The sequence below is a fragment of the Chiloscyllium plagiosum genome, unplaced genomic scaffold (assembly GCF_037043375.1).
Source record: "Chiloscyllium plagiosum isolate Xiang-an unplaced genomic scaffold, Cpla_swu_hap1 HiC_scaffold_37, whole genome shotgun sequence".
In the NCBI taxonomy this organism is placed as follows: domain Eukaryota; kingdom Metazoa; phylum Chordata; class Chondrichthyes; order Orectolobiformes; family Hemiscylliidae; genus Chiloscyllium; species Chiloscyllium plagiosum.
In genome coordinates, this window is record NW_028270175.1 from 38,066,553 (window position 1) to 38,089,166 (window position 22,614).

The following is a 22,614-nucleotide window of genomic DNA, read 5'->3' on the forward strand; positions in this document are numbered from 1 at the left end:
AATCGATAAAGTGCTGGCCTTTGGAATAAAAAGGGTTACACCACTGGAACTCCCACAAAAGGGGGATAGCAACAATTCGTGGAAACAATTAAGGCCAAGGATGAAGCAAAGGCAGCAAAACAGAATTGGTACCTCAGAACGAGTTATGGAATCTGATGGAATGGCACCCCATTACCACAGTCTGGTGCGAAATCTGTTCCAACTTGTTACCCAATACAAGATTGTGGGCCATGTACTGTCATTTTTATCAAGGGCAACAAACAGAATTGACCAGTGACAGCACTGTGGTATAGGTTCGCGCCCGAGATATTTGCCAGATCCATATGTTAGTGACCCTTATTTCAAAATGTAAAACACACAAAAGCTTGGGACATGCAAGAACATCTGTTGTCCATAATTTACACGTGCCTGTCATTACTGAAGCCTTGTTTATCTTTTATGAAGTAAAATATTTGGAACTGTCAACAAGTGCCCAGATTTTTCAGTGTTTGGCATTTGCATGATCGTGCTTTGCTGTGTCTAATGTAATTATTATCATACTATAGGCAGCAATCCAAAGTACTGACCTTTTAATATTTTGACCTTTAGCAGTATCTGGTGTACATTTCTGTCTACCGCACAAGTGCAGAATTCCAAACCCACATGACAGGACACGTTCATTATCTTCACGCTTCTTCGCAATCGCGACGACTTCCACAATGATCACAATGTGGGCACAGTTTAGAGGGGTGTGGAAGTAAACACTCTGAAAAAGAACATGAAACAATTAAAGAATGTTACAATTTTGAAACCTAGCCTTCTTTCTCCTTTTAGCATTTTCCACAAACTTCCTTACCAACTTTAATGGGAATTGTAACGGCCGGCTATAGTTTTTTATACCAATGAGTCAATATAACCTATCTTCCAGTTGTCTTTCAGTACTCAGCAATTTAACACAGAAATTGATATGAATTATTTATTTTCTAATTTTTTTGATCTTTTGGATTAATCTGTAAATTTCTGGATCTGTGTTGGCACTGCTGAGGAATGGAACAATTCTTAATGTTCCATGATGTGGAGGTGCCGGTGTTGGACTGGGGTGGACAAAGTTAAAAATCACACAACACCAGGATATAGTCCAACAGATTTATTTGGAAGTGCAAGCTTTTGGCACTCCAAAAGCCGATACTTTCAGGTAAACCTGTTGAACTATGACCTGGTGTTGTGTGATTTTTCACAATGGTCCAAACATCATTAATAGCCTAATCAGTTTAAGTTACTAGGGCAAAATTCCCCTTACTCAGCTCTAACAATGTGCCATAATTCTAATTTCAAAACACAAAATTCCTCACTAATGCTCCCACAGCTCACATTCACCATCCATGTAGCTTTTATAGGATATTGGGCTGTTTCTGGGAGTGAGTTGATAACCAATAGGAAGCTACAGACAAAAGTTCATTTCATTTCGGACCTTGCATACCATCAGTTCTGGATGGATCTGAATCCTGTTAGTGTAAGTAATTGAGCCTTTACATACTTTCCTATCTCACACATCATTGGCTTATGTTGTCATGACTCATTGGGCTAGTGTGCTTGAAGCTGAAACTTTATTGCTGGAACAGCGCAGCAGGTCAGGCAGCATCTAGGGAACAGAAGATTCGACGTTTCGGGCACATGCCCTTCTTCAGGAATGAGCAGAGAGTGTTCAGCAGGAGAAGATAAAAGGTAGGGAGGAGGGACTTGGAGGAGGGGCGTTGGAAATGTGATAGGTGGAAAGAGGTCAAGGTGAAGGTGATAGGTCGGAGTAGGGTGGAGGCGGAGAGGTCAAGAAGAAGACTGCAGGTCAGGAAGGCGGTGCCGGGCTGGAGGGATTCGGCTGAGACAAGGTGGGGGGAGGGGGGATGAAGAAACTGGTGAAGTCCAAGTTCATCCCCTGTGGTTGGAGGGTTCCCAGTCGGAAGATAAGACGCTCCTCCTCCGACCGTCGCGTTGTTGTGGTTTGGCGGTGGATGAGTCCAATGACCTGCATATCCTCGGTGGAGTGGGAGGGGGAGTTGAAATGCTGTGCTACAGGGTGATTGGGTTGGTTCGTCCGGGTGGCCCAGAGGTGCTCTCTGAATCGCTCCGCAAGTAGGCGGCCTGTCTCCCCAATATAGAGGAGGCCACACCGGCTGCAGCGGATGCAGTAGATAATGTGGGTGGAGGTGCAGGTGAATCTGTGGCGGATATGGAAGTTTCCTTTGGGGCCTTGGAGAGAAGTGAGGGGGGAGGTGTGGGCGCAAGTGTTGCACCTCCTGCGGTTGCAAGGAAAGGTGCCGGGAGTGGAGGTTGGGTTGGTGGGGGGTATGGATCTGACAAGGGAATCGCGGAGGGAGTGGTCTCTACGGAAAGCTGATAGAGGAGGGGAGGGAAATATATCCTTGGTGGTGGGGTCCGTTTGGAGGTGGCGGAAGTGACGGCGGATGATGCGCTGTACATGGAGATTGGTGGGGTGGTAGGTGAGGACCAGTGGGGTTCTGTCCTGGTGGCGGTTGGAGGGGCGGGGCTCAAGGGCGGAGGAGCGGGAAGTGGAGGAGATGCGGTGGAGGGCATCGTCGATCACGTCGGGGGGGAAATTGCGGTCCTTGAAGAAGGAGGCCGTCTGTGTTGTGCACTTTCTCCTCCTAGTGTGCTTGAAGTCAAGCCTCATTATTCCTGGACTCATGACAAATGGGAAGATTTAATGAAACTACCAAAAATCTCAATTATCCTCTGACTGACTGCTATCCAGGATAAAACAAGACCACACAACACAAAGAAAACCAAAGAACTGCATATGCTGGAAATCAGCAACAGAAACTGAAATTGTAGAGAAAAAACTCAGCAGGTCTGACAGCACCTATGGAGAGAAAGTAAAGTTAACATTTTGGCATCCAGTGATCCTTCTTCAGAACTGATTGTTGTTTTATTTTAATGTTAGCTCAGTAGTTAGTACTGCTGCCTCACAGTGCCAGGGACCTGGGTTGGATTCCGCCCTCAGACAACTGTCTACGTGGAGTTTGCACATTCTTCCTGCTTGGCTTTCCTCCGGGTGCTCCAGTTTCCTCCCACAATCCAAAGATGCGCAGGTTAGGTAAATTGGCCATGCTAAATTACCCATTGTGTTCAGGGATGTGTAGGTTAGGTGCATTAGTCAGGGGCACATGTACAGTAATAGTGGATTGGATCTGGGTGGGATACACTTCAGAGGGTCGGTGTGCACTTGTTGGGCCAAAGGGCCTGTTTCCACATGGTACGGATTCTATGATTCAATGAAAAACAAACCACACCATGTACCTTCATTACCAATAAAAAATACCTCTATTTTTTCTAATGCTCTCAACCTCAACTTGACCTCTTAAAATTTCTCCACACAGACACACTCCCAAAACCAGCCAGAGGAACACAGTTCTACATAACCAATCCAAAACTGATTGAAGAACTGTGGATTATGAAACCAATGATCACTTGATGTTATCTGAACAGCGATGGTCATTCTGTAATTCACTGGCTGCCTGGCTGGACTCAGGATCTTTAGGTAGACTCAGTGACATTTAGAACACAGACGGAGGCCATTACGATCATCATGTCCACACAGTCAAAACATATCTGACTAAAGAGATCCCATTTTCCAACTACTGGCCCCTTGTCCTGAAGTTTGTAGCAACACAAATGCGTATCTAAATACTGCCTAATATTCTGAGAATTTTTGATTCAACTATCTTTTCAGTCAGCAAGTTTCAGACCCCTAAACCACCAACAACACACCCCACCCCACCCCCATCCCCATCAAAGTGAACAATTTCTCAACTTTCCTCTTAGCCTTCTACCTCTTAGCTTGAACTTGTGCTCTCTATTTATTAATCCTTCTACTAATGGAAAAAGTGCCTTCCTATCCACCCTATTTATGTTCCTCATAATCTCATACGCCTCATGACATCCCCTCAAACTTCGCTGCTCCAAGGAAAACAACCCCAGGCTATCCAATCTTCCACAAAAGCAGACAAAGTGGTGTCTCTGAAAGTGGTAATCTTGGACTCCAGTGATTTTTTGTCACGTGCAAAACAACTACCACTTTGTCTGGATTCAACATTCCCAAACAGTAACATGGTTTTATATGCATCAGTTAGTGTCACTTGTTTTCCCAAAGTTGCAAACAACTCTTTCAACTTTTGTTCCTATTTAAAGCAGCGCTCATTTGTCTCATTTTCAGTCCACAGTCAAAAAATAATGATGTGGAGGCTTCCTGCCTCTATTCCTGATGAAGGGCTTTTGCCCGAAACGTCGATTTTCCTGCTCCTCAGATGCTGCCTGACCTACTGTGCTTTTTCAGCACCATTCTGATCTAAAGTCTGGATTCCAGCATCTGCAGTCCTCACCTTTGCCCTGTTGAAGCAATCGTCTAACCATGGAATTGAGTAGGAAACTGTTTTTGTTATTACATTCCCCTGTCAGTAATCTAAGCAGAATCGAGTTGAGCCGTCCAGTTTCTAGAACTAACACCACTGGTTAACTCCAACAGCTTTGGCTACATTCAATCATGTGATTTTCTAACATGCATTGAATCTCTGTTTCCACCTGAACTTGTTTATCAGGGTTTCATTGATAAGGATGTTGTTTAATTGTCAATGATTCTACCATGTCCACATCATCATGTCTAGCTAAAACACTACATCCATGTGTAACTCTACAGATTAACTTAAATTTCCCGAGGAATCTTAAGATCTTTGCATCATTGTACTTTCTCCAAATATTATAACATGCTATCCAGCTGTCATGCATTGGCTAATTGGATTGTAGGATGCAAAAATCACACAGGTCCAACAAGCACAAGCTTTTGGAGCGCTGCTCCTTCATCAGGTGGTTGTGGACTATAAGATCGTAAGACACCGAATTTATAGCAAAAGTATACAGCGTGATGCAACGGAAATTATATATTAAAAAAAGACCTGGATTGTTTGTTAAGTCTCTCATCTTTTAGAATGACCATGTTGTTTCAGTACTTTCATATGTAAATCTCAGAACTTTTTTTTCTTGTTACATTCTCAAGTGAACTTTAATAATAGGTGCCATGTCGTCTCAGATAATGCATTGAAGGTGTGAGGTGCCCTGTGTAAAGCTGTCTGTGCCCCAAAGTTCAGACTGACTCAGCACCTCCAAATCATTTGATGAACTGTCTCCATTTACTTCACTGTTATGGTCTCCGTTATTCTCCACTAATCTCACCACTGGATATTGGTGCTCTTGCTCATCACCTTCCCTGCAAACATATTGCTTCAACGTGTTCATGTGACATAAACGACATTTCTTCCAGAAATGAGGAGTCATCACTAAACTTCTTAACTAGCTTGCACCACAGTACTATGAAGGGTTCTTAATGTGAAATGGGATTTCACCTCCATAAGGACATGCAGTGATCACTCATACTGATGCTGTCACGGACAGATGCATCTGCAGCAGGCAGATACGTGAAGATGAGGTCAAGTATTTTTTCCCCTCGTCGATTCCTCCATCAAACACACCAGAATCAGTCTACAGGCTATGTCCTTTCAGACTCGAGCAGTCAGTAGTGGCGTTGCCAAGCCACTCAAGGTGTTGGAATTTGAAGTCCTCTACCCAGATTACATTCTTGCCTTTGCTGTCCTCAAAAAAAAAGTGATGTTCAACATGCAGGAATACTGAGAGCTCATCTACCTCAGGGGATTGATGGGGGGTGTCCAGCTGTAGAAAAACTGACTGCAACATTTCCATAAGTTGCAACTGTGACTACATTGGAAAAGTGCTTCAAAGTCATGAAAGAAACTGTGTAAATGCAAGTTACCTTTTGCAAGTCACCCTCAACCTCTATGAATTCAGCAGACACAGATTACAAAACACAAGTGGAATGGAAGTGAAAACCAAATATTGTCATTATGTTTATCATTCATTGAGCATCCTATGACCATTTTACAGAATTACGGAATGGTTACAGCTTAGAAGAAGGTCATTCAAGCTGGACCAGCTTTCTCAATGCGCAACGTACCTAATGCCTTTTCCCCATCTTCTGCCTGTAACTACACAAGATTTGTTCTTTTCAGATAATCCTTCTTCCTCGTAAATGCCTTGATTGAACATGCTCCACCACACTCTCAGACAGCACATTGCACATGTTACCCACATGAGAAAGTTTGTTCTCATGTCTCTATTGCTCATTATGCAAATTAGCTTACATCTGGGCCTGCTTGTTCACATTTCTTCCAACCCTCATAAATTTGACTAACCCTGTCAATCTAACATCATTTTCTTGGTTGCTACTGCAACTGCCACAGGTGGGCAAGGCGTTACAAGGTAGTTTAAGTTGCAGTCCTTGTATCCCAAATAGGGAACTGAATGAGTGCATACCACTGACATTCTGCTTAATAAAATTTGACCAGCAACATGTGGTGGTCTTTTTGGGGAAGTTGAAAAGTTACAGGAGTCCTCATCTGAGTCCCATAAAGCAAGTTTGGACTGCTGCAGTTCCAGGCTCATATTGTTGATCTAGCAGTTTAGCTGGTGCACTTTAAGACAACTATGAAATAGATTTTTATAGGTCAACTCACTCACCACAAGGCAATGAAATTTAAGCAAATCTCTAAAACGCTACTTGAAGTTGCTGTGCTGCTTTAACAGTAAGAGGTTACATGCACTAGACATTGCAACAATTCATTTACTCCATATTGACTAAGATAAGTAATAGCGTGCTGAGATAACTTGAAGTGGAGTACTTTATGAATAATTTAGCAGTCAGTGGGTTGACTACACTCCAGCATCAAAGGAGCTAATGCACGGCAACAAATTCCATGTCATTTACTTTTCAGTTCCCCTGAAGTGAAGCATGCAGCCACACTGCATTTTCCATCTGGTCGTCAAGCAATTTCCTTGAGCCAAAAAGACAGATTGACCTTGCCCCACAGACAATTCTCTTCACAGTAAGCCAGCAGAAGGCACAATTCAAATAATAAAGAGCTGACTTGGTCAGATTTTCTATTTTCTAAAATGAAGCAGTTATTCTCACCACAGTGCCCCATTAAACAGCCCGACCAAGAGCAGGTTATTTCCACCACTGTGGCCACCAACAGGTGGAATTCTCAGGGCAAAATTTAAATGAAGCCTTTGCAAAGTAGCAAAACTCATTTCATTAATTATGAAACGATTGTACTAAAGATAAAGTTGATGAATTTAGGCAGTCTCAACAGATGTCCATTTTGGTATCGGCACACTTTCCCTAATTCAGTATAAGCTGACAATCTCATTCAGAGTTGTAGGAATTGGAAGAAAATTGCTAGTGGAGTGCAAAACTGTCTTCTGTGGCACATTTTTGGATTGAAGTCCAATTTGAAAGGGCTTGATTCTGAAACCAAGTGGCCAAAGTAATTAAGTGTTCCATCCTCAGTGTCAATATCTCTTAACACTCCAAAATCATTTTTCGACAAGGTCAGTGTCGGTGACACAACGTTCAATGATATTAAGCAATGGGATAATGATTAATGAGCCTGATCCCACACACTTGGCATTACCACCTTCCAAACACACCACATGACAGCATAGGAACGCAGGTAAGATGTACCTCCATGGAAAAGAAAATAAATCCCAAAGGGAGATAATATTGCAACTGGTAAGTAAAGCCCTGTATAGGCTTTCCCACTATTTCAGAGAATGATGCGAGAGACAAGAAAACGTAAAAGAACAAAATTAACAAACCGACTTTCAAATTCCCTTCACACAAAAAAAAATAACCTGATGAATTGATTGCATTGAAAACGAATGGATATACAGTCTCAATTCACCTCCTGCGGCTAGCCTCATGATCCAAGATAGCACTGGAGTAGCAGTCAACCTCCTGGTCGAGTGCTCATCTGCTTTTCGTTTTTTATTACTTTTGCTCTTTTTTTCCCTCTTTAAAGCCATTTCAGAGGTCGACAGCAGGCCCGGCCTCCAAAATATGTGCGGCAATGGTGGCAACAAAGTCAGGCCCTCCTAGCATCGGCAGCAGTGAAACTCATTGTGGGAGGTGGGGAGCAAATCCAGTACCAAGATGAGAGTGAGCCCAGCGCAAAAGGAGAGTCAGCCTAGTACCAGGGAGAGCGAGCCGAGCGTTAAGGAGAAGCAAGCCTTGAGACGGCATCAGCCATGAAAGGTATCGCCTTAGGATTGGCAACTTTGTCACTGGCTCGGTTCAACAGTTCAGTGGCAAAGCAGTGGCTGGAGGGTACCATGGATACATGAGCCATGGCGAGAGTCTCTGATGTTGGTGTGCCCGGCACGGGCAGGGGTAAAGTGAATCGGCCCAGTAGTGAAAAATGCCACCTGATGATTGGCGACTTCAATGTTAGTTGGATGTGGGGAGGCAGTGGTGGTTCTGAACCAGCTCAGGGCTCATACGTCGATGATCTTCCCCTTAAGCTACATCATTTCACTTTCTCTTCTTCTTAACCTATCAAAATGGTCTGGGTTATGGTGACAAATGAAAGTTTTTCATTCTATTTTCTATTTTCTGTAAAATACACATGACAATAAATACATTTTAAAAAGTCAAATATGAGCTAACTTTGCTCTGAAGTTTTAATCAAAAGTGTGTGACTAATGATATAACACCAAGGAAAGGTTTAAACAAAGATAGCAAGACTGAACTAAATTTGCTTAGTTATGTATCATCAATGTCTGTACACAAGATTATGTATATATACCTGTGAGACTACACATCACTATGTAGAATAAATGGACTATTAGCAATGTGTCACCAATAGAATCTTGGTTTTGAATCAAAGCATTGACAGGATAGGATAATAGATAAAACATGTAAATGTCAGTTAAGTATAAATAATCTTCCATTACCTACAACTGTCAAAGAATAAAAATGAACATTCATAGTTAACAAATAAACAGCCACTATGAAATAACGTTTTATTCAACCCATCAGCAAAATCAAAACAGAATGCAACTGTAGCCTTCACCATGATTTTCACAGCAAATCTTCACCCAAAATGAATTCCCTTTTAACTGTCAAAGGTTGTCACTAATTCAGGGTTGTAATTCTGAAGTTAGACGCAAAATTAGTCATAAAAGCTTAATGCAAATTCAAGGAATTAGATCTCAACTGCAAAGCTGTTTGTACATCAAAGCTTTTGGATTAGCCAGACCTCTGCACTGAAAGCCATTTTCACATTTTAATTAACAGTTAAGATCAAACACAAAAAGCTCAGTTGCAGGTTTCAAGTTAGCATGCCACTTTCTTGACACATAAAATTACAATCATCGACCACAAATTGTGTATACTGATACAGTTTACTATTTTCGAGGTAAATGATGGCTGAATGATATTATTGCTGGACTACTAATCCAGAAACTCGGGGAAAGTTCTGGGAATCTGGGTTCAAATCCTGACATGGCAGATTTTGGAATTTGAATTCAATGACTATCTGTGATTCACAGAGTTCAATCATAATCATGAAACCACTGTCTATTGTCAGGAAAAAAAACACCACCTGGTTCACCAATGCTATTCAGATAAGGAAATATGCCATCCTTACCTGGTCAAGCCTACATGTGACTTCACACTCTCAGCAATATGGTCGACTCTCAAATGCCCTCTGAAATAACCAAGCAAGCTACTCAGTTGTAACAATTATTGCAAAGTCTCAAATGAATCGAGACAGCATCGACCTCGACACCAATAACCACAAAGGCAAAAAAACAGCCCTGTTGATCCTACAAAGTTCTCCGTATTAAAATCTCGGGACTCAAGCCAGTGTTAGGAGAGCTGGCTCACAGATCAGTCAAGCAACCGCTTAACATAGTCACACAATCTCAGAATCATACCTTGCAGACAATATCCCAGACACCACTACCGTTGCTGGATACTTCCTGTCCCACTAGCAGGACAGACCCAGCAGAGATGGCGGCACAATAGTACAAAATCGAGAGGGAATTGCCTCGTGAGTCCTTAACATTGACTGGACACTATGAAGTCTTGGGGCATCAGGTTATAAATTGGCAAGAAAATCTCCTGCTGGTTATCATGTACCATCGTCCCTCAGCTAATGACTCTGTGCTCCTCCGTGTTGAACAACACTTGCAAGAAGTTCTGAGGGTGGCAAGAGCACAAAATGTACTCTGGGTGGGGGATTTCAATATCCACCACCAATGGTGGCTTGGCAGCAGCATTACTGATCAAGTTGGTCCACTTCTAAAGAATATAACTGCTGTGTCTGCAGCAAATGGTGAGGGAATCAGCAGCAGGTAAAAATATACTTGACCTCATCCTTACAAATCTGCCTGCTGCCGATGCATCTGTCAATAACAGTATGAGTAAGTGTGACCACCTAGTGGAGATGAAGTCCTGCCTTCACAGTGATAATATCTGAATGCTGTGTGGCAGTACCACTGTGCTAAATGGGTTAGACTGTGAACAGATCTAGCAACTCAAGACTCGACATTCATGTTGTAGGCCATCAACAGCAGCGAAATTGCACTCCAGCCCGATCAGCAACTCCATTGCCCAGTATATCTCCCAGTCTACCATTACCATCAAGTCAGGGAATCAACTCTGGTTCACTGGGGAGAGTAGGAAGGCATGCCAGAAGCAGCATCAGGCAGACCTAAAAATGAGATGTCAACTTGATGAAGCTACAAAACAGGACCATGTGCATGACAAACAGCGTAAGCAGCAAGTCAAAGAAAGAGCTTAGCAACCTATAATCATGGGACCAGATCTGAACTCTTCAGTCCTGCTGCATCCAGTTGTGAATGGTGGTGGACAATTAAACAACTCACTCACTCATGGAGGTGGTTCCAAAAATATCCCCATCTTGGGAGAGTCCAGCAAATTAGTGTAAAAGATAAGGCTGAAGCATTTGCAACTATCTTCAGCCAGAAGTGCCAGGTAGGTGATCCTTTTGACTTCCTCCCAAGGTCCCTAGTATCACAGGTGCCAATCTTCAGCTAATTCAATTCACTCAAGGTGACTCGAAAAATGATTGAAGGCACTGGATACTACAAAGGCTCCAGGCACTCACAACATTCTAGCAATGGTACTGAAGACTTGTGCTCCATAACTTGGCACACTCCAGGCCAAGCTGTTCATGCCCGAAACGTCAATTCTCCTGCTCCTTGGTTTTAGCTCATGCCTGAAACGTCGATTCTCCTGCTCCTTGGATGCTACCTGACCTGCTGAGCTTTTCCAGCAACACATTTTCAGCTCTGTTCTAGTACAGCAACAACATTGGCATCTACCTCATTCTATGGAAAATTGTCCAACTATGTCCTGTACACAAAAAATAGGACTAATACAACCTGGCCAATTACCACCCCATTTGTCTACTCTCAATAAAGTGATAGAAGGTGACATCAACAGTGTTATCAAGCAGTGCAGCTCCTCAGCAGTAATCTGCTCACTGACATCCAGGGTGGGTTCCACCAAGGCCACTCAGCTCCTCGACTCTTTCAAGATTTGTCTCAAACATGGACGCAAGAGATCATTTCCAGAGCTATGGTAAGAGTGACTGCCCTGACATCAAGGTCACATTTGACTGAGTACAACATCAAGGAGCCCTCTGTGGTGAAACGGTTAAAAATTATGTCCCAATACATGTGTGAATCTAACCGGAATGGAGGTGTTGCTTAGTCCCGTGTGAATCTTATTACACACCTCCCCGTGTGAATCTTCTTATCTGTATGTAACCAGAATGGAATGTGTTTTTTAGCCTTGCTCTGCTGTTCACATGAATGTTTATATCTGGAAAAGAGTATATCAGCTGGAAAAGTCTCCAGTTCGGTGAGTCTGCTCCGGGGTTACATTTAACCGCCGAGCGTGGGTTGTTGGCAACCGCTCTACGAGAACTGACGGCTCCCAGTTCCGGTAACATGTAGAGTGAGTATAAGCCAGACCCGGGAGTCTGCTCCGGGGTTACGTTTAACCGCCGAGCGTGGGTTGTTGGCAACCGCTCTACGAGAACTGACGGCTCCCAGTTCCGGTAACATGTAGAGTGAGTATAAGCCAGACCCGGGAGTCTGCTCCGGGGTTACGTTTAACCGCCGAGCGTGGGTTGTTGGCAACCGCTCTACGAGAACTGACGGCTCCCAGTTCCGGTAACATGTAGAGTGAGTATAAGCCAGACCCGTTGTAAGTATGAGACCTGGTTGTGGCGACGCTGCGGGGAATAAAATGCTCATATTCTAGCAGACTCGCCTCTTGGTCGTTTGTTCTGTGTCAGACTACTCTCCTACGAACCTGACCTTGAGAATTTTTTAAAACATTTTGGCGCAGCGAGCAGGGTTAATCGCAATTGAGGAGAGATTTTGATACAGAACAATGTTTTGGAAAAAGACTAAGAAACCAGAAGAACAAACTGTGGAGGTCCCGACCGTCCCGGGATGGCATGGACCGTGGCATGACGTGGCAGTTTGTTTGAGAAATGGTGGGGGGCGACCGGAGGAACCCCAGGGTCGCTGCTGTCCACCCTTGAGAGGATCCCAGTCCTGCCGAAGAACCCCTTGCCTGGGGTACAGCGGAGGATGTGGGCATGTCCAAAAAGCTGAAGCGGAGTTAACAGAATTGAATGGGATTGAACTGAACTGAACTGAGTGGAACTGAAGTGAATCAAATTGAACGGAACAAAATGGAACTGAGCTAAATTGAATTGAAATGGACGGAACTGAATTGAACACAATTGAATTGAACTGAACAGACCTGAACTGAGCTGAATTGAACTACACTGAATTGACTGAACTGAAATTAACTGAAACGAATTGAACTGAATTAAGCATAATGTAACACATGTATTGGGCCAAGCAGTGGAATGTGGTGAAACGGTTAAAAATTATGTCCCAATACATGTGTGAATCTAACCGGAATGGAGGTGTTGCTTAGTCCCGTGTGAATCTTATTACACACCTCCCCGTGTGAATCTTCTTATCTGTATGTAACCAGAATGGAATGTGTTTTTTAGTTTTGCTCTGCTGTTCACATGAATGTTTATATCTGGAAAAGAGTATATCAGCTGGAAAAGTCTCCAGTTCGGTGAGTCTGCTCCGGGGTTACGTTTAACCGCCGAGCGTGGGTTGTTGGCAACCGCTCTACGAGAACTGACGGCTCCCAGTTCCGGTAACATGTAGAGTGAGTATAAGCCAGACCCGGGAGTCTGCTCCGGGGTTACGTTTAACCGCCGAGCGTGGGTTGTTGGCAACCGCTCTACGAGAACTGACGGCTCCCAGTTCCGGTAACATGTAGAGTGAGTATAAGCCAGACCCGGGAGTCTGCTCCGGGGTTACGTTTAACCGCCGAGCGTGGGTTGTTGGCAACCGCTCTACGAGAACTGACGGCTCCCAGTTCCGGTAACATGTAGAGTGAGTATAAGCCAGACCCGTTGTAAGTATGAGACCTGGTTGTGGCGACGCTGCGGGGAATAAAATGCTCATATTCTAGCAGACTCGCCTCTTGGTCGTTTGTTCTGTGTCAGACTACTCTCCTACGAACCTGACCTTGAGAATTTTTTAAAACACCCTCACACAAATGGAGCAAATGGGCATCGGGGACAAACTTACAGCTGGTTGGTAGATGGCTGTGGTTGTTGGAGGAGGTCAGTCATCTCAGCTCCAGGACATCATTGCAAGGAGTTCCTCAAGGTAGTGTCCTTGGCCCAAACATCTTCAGCTGCTTCATCAACAACTTTCCCCCATCGTAAGGTCACAAGGGGGCATGTTCACTGATGAATGCACAATGTTCCATCCACAACTTGTCAAATAATGCAGCAGTCCTTCTCCAAACGCAACAAGATGTGGACAATATCCAGGCTTGAGCTGACAAGTGGCAATTCATTTCCATGTCACAAATGCCAGACAATATCAATAGTCATGAAGAGATGGTCTAACTATTTCCCCTTGATATTTAATTTCATTACCATCACTGAATCTCGCACTAACAACGATTTTGGGTTTACCATTGATGAGAAACTCATGTCATAAAAAACAGTGGTTACAAGTGCCAGTCAGAAGCTAGGTATAATGCAGTGAGTAACTCACCTCTTAACTCCCCAAAGCCTGTCCACTATCTACAAGGCACAAGTCAGGTGTGTGATGGAACGCTCCCCACTTGCCTGGATAAGTACAGCTACAACAATGCTCAAGAAGTTCGACACCATCCAGAACAAAGCACCCTACTTAATTTTTTGTGGATGTGGTGCCACTCAGTCGCTCGACCACTGATGTTCAGTAGTGTACTATCTTCAAGATGCCCTGCAGAAATTTGTCAAAGATCCTTAAGTAGCACCTTCTAAACTCACGACTTATTCCATCTAGAAGGTCAAGGGCAGCAGATATGTGGAAACACTACCACCTGCAAGTTCCCCTCCAAGACACTCACTATCCAGACTTAGAAATATATCACCGTTCCTCTACTGTCGCAGGGTCAAAATCTAGGAATTCCCTCCCTAACTGCATTGTGGATCTACCTCCAGCACACAGGAGAAATTGAGGACTGCAGATGCTGGAGAGTCAGAGTCAAAAAGCACAGCATGTCAGGCAGCATCTGAGGAGCAGGACTGTTGACATTTCAGGCATAAGCCCTTCATCAGGGGTGCTTTCCCAGTGCCACACTTTTCGGTTCTACTTGCAGCACATGGACGGCAGCTCACCACCACTTTCTCAAGAGCAACTAGGGACAGGCAATAAATGCTGTCACTGCCAGGGGTGCCCACATCCCTCGAGTGAATAAAGCAAAACTTGCAAAGGTTTATGTCAGAGGTTATCAGCATCAAGCTCAATTTACAGTGGTAATGTAGTTTAAAATTAATTTCTTGACTAACAGTAAAGTACTGAGAGCAGGCAGGATAGCTAGCCTTATTGGAAGCGCTTATGATGACCAAATAGAACAATAATAATAATTTGCATTTATGTAGCACCTATCCTATAAAATAAAATGCTTAATTAAATGGGGAATTAAATAAGACAGACTTCCCAAAAATGAAACCAGATGGATTAAATACACCAAAGTTCTATGAATTACCCAAAATTCACAAACCAGGAGCCCCCCTCAGATCTATAGTCTTGCCACCTAGAACACCAACATACAGATTAGCCAAGGAAATCCAAAGGCTAAAACACTGAGTAGAAAAATCACGCCACTCCATTCATTCCACCCAAGAATTCCTGAACACCAAAGACACCAAGACAGAAAAGGATAAAAAATGGTCTCCTTTGACGTAACAGCCCTGTTTACATCATCAACATCAACCAGGCCAAAGAAACACTGACTACACGATTAGAAGAACCAAAGACACATACACCAAACACCACTAACTTCTTCAGCAAGGACAATATTGTCAGGCTAGTGGCTCTATGCCTTATCACCCACTTCACTTTCAATAATAAATCCTACAGACAACCAATGGAACACCCTTGGGATCTCCAATATCAGGGTTCTCAGCAGAGGTAGTAATACAAAGACTCAAACAAACAGCTCTGCCAACGTCCAATCCAAATTTTGGATCCGCTGCATGGATGACATCTTTGTTATCACTAAATGAAACAAATTAGAGGAAACATTCAAGACCATCAATAATATCCTTACTGGCATAAAATTCTCTAAAGATGAGTAAAACAACAACAAACTGCCATTCCTTGATGTCACAGGAGAGCAAACAATCAATGGGGAACTTGAAATTAGAGTCTACAGGAAAACAGCACATACAGACCAAATACTGAACTACAGAAGCAGTCGTCCTAACACCCACAAACGAAGCTGCATCAGAACATTATTCCAATAATCCACCACACACTGCAGCACAGAGGAACTACGCAGAGCAGAAGAAATCACCTATACAGTGTATTCAAAAAGAAGGGTACCCAATGAACACAGTCTGTCGAATTCTCAGCAACAAACCCAAAAAGCAGACAAAACATGTCCAGAAACCCTAGCCACTTGGCCCGACATCAAAGACATCTCAGAAATGACTGCCAGACTACTCAGACCTCTTGGCATCATGGTAGCCCACAAACCCACCAACACACTAAAACAGCAGCTAATGAACTTAAAAGACCCTATACAGACAACAAGCAAAATGAACAACATTTACAAAATACCTTGCTGCCTCACAGCGCCAGAGACCTGGGTTCAATTCCCGACTCAGGCGACTGACTGTGTGGAGTTTGCACGTTCTCCCCGTGTCTGCGTGGGTTTCCTCCGGGTGCTCCGGTTTCCTCCCACAGTCCAAAGATGTGCAGGGTCAGGTGAATTGGCCATGCTAAATTGCCCGTAGTGTTAGGTAAGGGGTAAACGTAGGGGTATGGGTGGGTTGCGCTTCGGCGGGTCGGTGTGGACTTGTTGGGCCGAAGGGCCTGTTTCCACACTGTAATGTAATCTAATTACGTTGGACAAACAGACAGAAAACTAGCCACCAGGATAGATGAACACCAACTAGCCACAAAAAGACCACTATCACAAGTATCCTTACATACAGATAAGGAAGGACACCACTTTTACTGGGACAATACATCCATCCTCGGACAAGCTAAACAGAGACACACACAAAAATTCCCAGAACCTCGGCATTCCAACGAACACATTGATTTGAATACCATTTACCACTCTCTGAGAAAAAGAACCAGAAATAACGTCACCAACCCAAGGAAAACCAAAGCACATAAATAGAAAGCAGGACATAACACCAGCACTTCATCAGAGGCTCACTGATGATGTGACCTAGTATGGTGATGTAACAGCTCAATGAGCAAACTTACACCCAGAACCCCAACCTGAGCTACAAATCTTCTCAACATTCGCTAAAACGCTAGATGTAGAAAAGGAGTTATCCACTCTGAGATGTGGCAACAAATGAGAATGACTCTTGGAACAGAGGATGGAGGACACCTGTTACCTCAAGTAATTAGACACAACACCACTTTTTTAGGGGCAGTGAATATGAAGGATGTTGGAGGAGGATGCTAGGATGACCATGAAATGGAATAAACCACATGCTCCTTCTTTTGTCATTCCTCTTCTTTGCTCTGAGTTTCTTACTACAGTATTTCATTTTCTCTGTTGCTGATTAGCTAGAATAATTATTGAGGACATTGATTAACCAAATAGGCAGACACATGGCAGATTAAATTTAATGGCGAGGAATGTGAAATGATGTGTTTTGAGAGGAAGCTCAAGGAGAGACAATAAAATTGGATAACTTGAAATTTTACTGTGATACTTTTACCATTGATTTTGATGTTTTGTCCAAGATGTTAAGACTTCATTAGTATTTCAGATTTCATTCAGATTTCACAATGAACAGTGTGTTCAATCTAAAACATCATGTCTTATTCATTACAGCTATATGTAAAGGTAGAGAGAACATCATCTTCATTAAGCAGCATGAGTTCCATGACTGTAACACATGGTATCAAAAATCAGCACCAGGGATCCGGGTTTGATTCCAGCCTCAGGTGACTGTCTGTGGGGAGCCTGCACATTCTCCCAGTGTCTGCGTGGGTTTCCTCCGGGTGCTCGGGTTTCCTCCCACAATCCAAACATGTGCAGGTAAGGTGAATTGGCCATGCAAAACTGTCCATAGTGTTCAGAGATGTGAAGGTGAGGTGCATTAGTCACTAGTAAATGTAGAGTAATAGAGGAATGGGTCTGGGTGGGTTACTCTTCGGAAGGTCGGTATGGACTTGTTGGGCCAAATGGCCTGTTTCCACACTGTAGGGATTCTATGATTCTATGAAACAAATGAATTTTCAGTTTCTTCCTTTTTCTTGGTGAGTTGCTTGGGAGCTTTTAACAAGTGCCTTGTTTTGCAGCATTGAAAAACTAACTCTGCAATCCCTGCATTTAAATAGAGGCTTGTCACATCCAAATATTGTCAAGTAATTTACCAATGAATTACTTTTGAACTGTATGAAGTATTGTTAACCAGCCAAGACATTTTTCATTGCAAATAATGAGAAGCCTTGTCACATACAAGTAGTAGTTGGAATATTATTACCTAATAGCAAATGTTTAATAGTTTGAAATCCTATAATAATCATCATCTGTCAAGGTATGGAATATTCTTTGTTTCCTAAATCTCATTGTCAATTTGTCACTCATTTTCAAAATTGATCCCATGGGATTGAAGAAGCAGAAATAGAGTAGATACAGAACTGGTTAGGAGGCAGAAAACAGTGAATTGTTTGTTTCTGAGTGAAAAGGAGTCTCTTGAGTCCCATTGGGCCATTGCTCTTTATAATACAGATTAATTTTCTGGATTTTGCTATAAGGGAACTATTTCCATATTTTCGGATAACACGTGACCTAAAAGTGCTTCATAAAGTAAGAAATATAATGAGACTTCAGGAGGACATCGCAAGAATGATGAAATGACAACATACAGCCAATGAAAAGCAAAAGAAATACATACTGTGGCATTTTAGGAGGAAGAATAAGGAGAGAGAATACAATATAATGGTTCAAGGGGCTGCAGGAACAAAATAACTTAGGGACAGCAAACCCAGCATCCATGAAAGATGTGTCTAAGTTAATAAAGCCTTTGAAACATGTTATGAAATTCTTGGCTTTATAAACAGAAGTATGGAGTACAAAAAGAAATCTAGAAAGAATCTGCATTGATATAAGAGTCACTAGATGTGAAGTCAGAAAAGCACAGCAGGTCAGCACAGTATCCCAGGAACAGGAAAGTCAACGTTTCAGGCCAAAATCCTTCACCAGGATTGGGAGGGAGAGGGGAGCTCAGAATAGAGGGAGGGATGTGGGGCTGGGCTGGGTAGCTGGGATCGTGATAGATGGATGCAGGTGGGGGGTTATTGTGATTGGTCAGTGGGAAGGGGAGTAGGAAGGTTAGGTCAGTTCAGGGAGGTGTGGTGGGGGGAACGGGGGAGGAGGGGTGGACATGGGATAAGGCTGGGAGTGGAGGGACTTTGAAATTCGTGAAGTCAATATTGAGGCCAATGGGCTGTAAGCTGGTCAGGTGAAATATTAGGTGCTGTTTCTCCAATTTACGTTTGGGCTTCACTCTGACAGTGGAGGACTCCAAGAATGGATATGTCACCAGGGGAGTGGGAGGGGAAATTAAAATGGATGGCAACTGGAAGGTCGGGTTGGCTGATGTGTGCAGAGCACAGGTACCCTGTGAGTCGGTTCCTGAATCTGTGTTTGATCTCTCAGATATAGAAGAGACCACATCGGAAGCAACGGATAGAAACGATCAGGTTGGAAGTGCAGGTGAATTGCTGCCGGATCTGGAAGAATTGATTGGGACCTGGGATAGAGGTGAGACGGGAAGTTAGGGTAAGGTACTGGGTGTGGTGGAGAATTTGGTGGGGATTGTAGAGTTGACAAGGGAATTGCAGAATGCGGACAGGGTGGGGAAGGAAATCGTTTTGGTGGTGCGGTCTGATTGTAGGTGGCGGAAATGTTGGAGAATGATACATTGGAGTCAGAGATTGGTGATGTCGTAGTGAGGACTGAGGGGAGTCTATCCATACTGTTGTTGGGGGGAGAGGATTTGAGGGCAGAAGTGCGGGAAATGGAGAGATGATTATATAACACTATTCATGGCCACAGAATGCTCCACCTTCCTTCACCATCAATAATTTAATATTGAAGTTTAGACGCTTGTGCAATATAGAAAATGCAGCAGACAATTTTATACACAGTAAAATCCCACAAACAGCAAGCGACATGATAATGACCAAAAGCAAGATACTGTTTGAAGTCCAAATTAGAAACAGAACTCGAACTACTCGGAGTCTGGCTTTATCTGTGAAAAGAGAAATACAATTAATATTTCAAGTGATGACCTTTTCATCATGTTATTTAAGGGATAAATACTGGCCAAGATATTTGAATAATTCTGCAGCTATTCATCAAAGTTGTGCATCCTCTGCAAAGGCAGATGAGAACTCAGTTTCAATGTTTCATCCAGAGACCATATCTCGAGCTATGCAGTACTTCTTCTGTTCAAGTCTCTGAAGTGATATTAATAACTTTCTAACCCAGAGGTGAAAGAGGTACCAATGAACCATGGCAACTAAGTTGGCCTTATGAATTATTGAGTGGGCCTCAGGTGTCCAAATCTAATTTTCACACTTTAGGAAGGAAACCAAGACCTTAGAGAATATACTGAGGAGATTATCATTAGACCACAATAGGAGCAGGAGTGTGTCGTTTGACAATCAAGCCTGCTTCACCATTCAATAAGATCATGGCTGATCTGACATTCTCCACGTCCACTTTCCTGTGTTTTCCCTAAAACCTTTAATTGATCTCAGCCTTAAACACAGACAAGGACTCTGCCATACAGATCTCTGTGACAAGAAATTCCAAAGACCCCCAACCTTCTGAAAGGAGAAATTCTTCCTTATCTCAGTCTTAAATTGGCACCCCTTATTCTGAGACAATGTCCGCTGGTCCTAAAATCTCCCATTAGGGGTAACATCCTCTCAGCATTTACCCTGTCAAGTCCCTTCAGAATCCTCTATGTTTCAATGCGATCACCTCTTAATTCTTCTAAACTCCAGTGAGTAAAATGCCAACCTGTTTAGCTTTTGCTCATAAGACAGTCCCTCCATACCAGAGATCATCCTTGTGAATCTTCCCTGAACTCCCTCCAATGAAATTATATCTTTGCTTAGATAAGGAAACTAAAACTGTGTACAGTACTCCAGATGTGGTCTCACCAGCACCTTGTACTGTTGCAGTAAGACTTCCCTACTAATACATTCCAACCACTTGAAATAAGAGTCAAGATTCCATTAGCCTTCCTGATTACCACTGCACCTGTGCGGTATCTTTGTGTTTCATGCACAATACCCCTAAGTCACCTTGTGTTATAACCTTCTGCTGACATTTACCAAAATAACACCAAAGATGTGAAATTTCAGTTGTCTAGAAAGACTAAAGAAGCTGGGATCATTTTCCTTCGCGCAGAGGAGGTTTTCATACAGGTGTTCAAAATTATAAAATCCTCATCAAGTTAACAAGGTGAAATACCTGAAACAAAACCAGAAATTACTGGAGAATCTTAGCAGATCTAGAAGCACCTGTGGAGAGAAAGCAGAATTAACATTTCACTTCCAATGACTTTTTTTTTAAAACAGACATAGACTGGACCCAAAACATGAACTCTGTTTTCTCTCCACAGATGCTGTCATACCTGCTAAGTTTTGCCAGCAATTTCTGATTTTGTTTCAGATTTCCAGAATCCGCAGTTCTTTGGGTTTTTTTTTAAAAGGGAGAAATTTCTCACTGGCAGGAAATTCTTAACAGACATAACCTGTTTATACCCCTTCAAAACATTTTGGTCCCAGTTCCACAACTTATTACACCTCTAAGTTTTGGCACACAATTCTTTGCTCAAGACATTGATATACATGATGGAGGTCCTAAAGATCACCAACTCTCAGATCTATCATTCAGAGTTCATTCTTTACCCTAACTCTCTGTCATCTACTTGCCGACCAATTACAAATCCAATTCAGATCATTATCAGCCAATTTTGTGTGCTCTCATTTCTGTTAATAGCCCCTTGTTAAGGAACTTCATCAAATGTCTTCTGGAAATCCATGAATCAACATCTATAGATACACCTCCATTCATCTTGCTAGTGATCTCCTAAAAACATTCAGCCCAATTAATCAAACATGGAATACCCTCGACAAATCCTGCTGATTGGGTGACCTGCCTATAATTGTTCAGTCACTGTCCCGAATGATATTTTTACATCAGTGTTTATTTTGGAAGTGAAGATCATTCAGTGCTTGGTATTCCAAATCTACAGTGCTTGCATGATTTGAAGGAAAAAAATCCCTTGTGGACAGTGCTTAGAGGATAGTTTATTCATCATTCACTCACATTATGGAGAAAGGCTATCTTAGAGAAACCCCTCAGCATGAATGCATCACCCTGTCATCATTTTTCCAAATGCCATCTACATCATTAAGAACAATGTGACACAAAAATTTGAAAGAATTAACAAGGTTTTATACAAAGGGCAATCTTTCTGCTGATTGTTTGAAATGACACACCTGTGAAGGCACAGTGGATATCATACCAAGATTTGTGTCACTATTTTTAGAGCAGTGCAGATTATGTGCAAAAAAATGAATGGCAGACTATTGGGAAGCTCAGATGAACACAGGGATCTCGGGGTGCTTGTCCACAGGTCCCTGAATGTGGTAGGGCAGATTAATACAGTAGATCCTGCAATCATACAATACAGAAGAGGATCTTCAGCTCATCAAGTCTGTACTACCAAAAATAGACCCACTTTCTTGCACTGGGCCCCTAACCTTGAATGTTAGAATACTTGAAATGCTCATACAAGCACTTTTTAAAGGTTATGAAGTTTCCTGCCTAACTACACTCCCATTTCACTCGATATTTCAGAACCACTGGGTGGGGTGAAAAAACATTTCCTCAAATTTCCCCCTAAAAGTCCCTGACTTTGACTTAAAAATTATGCCCCCTTGTTACTGACCCTTCAACAAGGGGGAGCAGCTGTTTTCTATTTATCACATCCATGGCCCTCGTAATTTTATACACCTCAACTTTTCTCCCTCAACTTAGTCTGCTCCGAAGACAACAACCTGAGCTTATCCAGCCTCTCTTCA

The 22,614-nt window shown here is 42.8% G+C and overlaps 1 protein-coding gene across 1 annotated transcript in view; it reads right to left on the reverse strand.

The window, feature by feature from the left end:
• Positions 1-22,614, reverse strand: part of nphp4 (nephronophthisis 4) — a 450,076-nt gene that overhangs the window by 348,995 nt on the left and 78,467 nt on the right. The window contains exon 3 of the mRNA XM_087980586.1: positions 567-745. Within this exon, the coding sequence (XP_087836712.1) occupies positions 567-745 (179 nt within the window). The remainder of the gene's footprint in view (positions 1-566; positions 746-22,614) is intronic.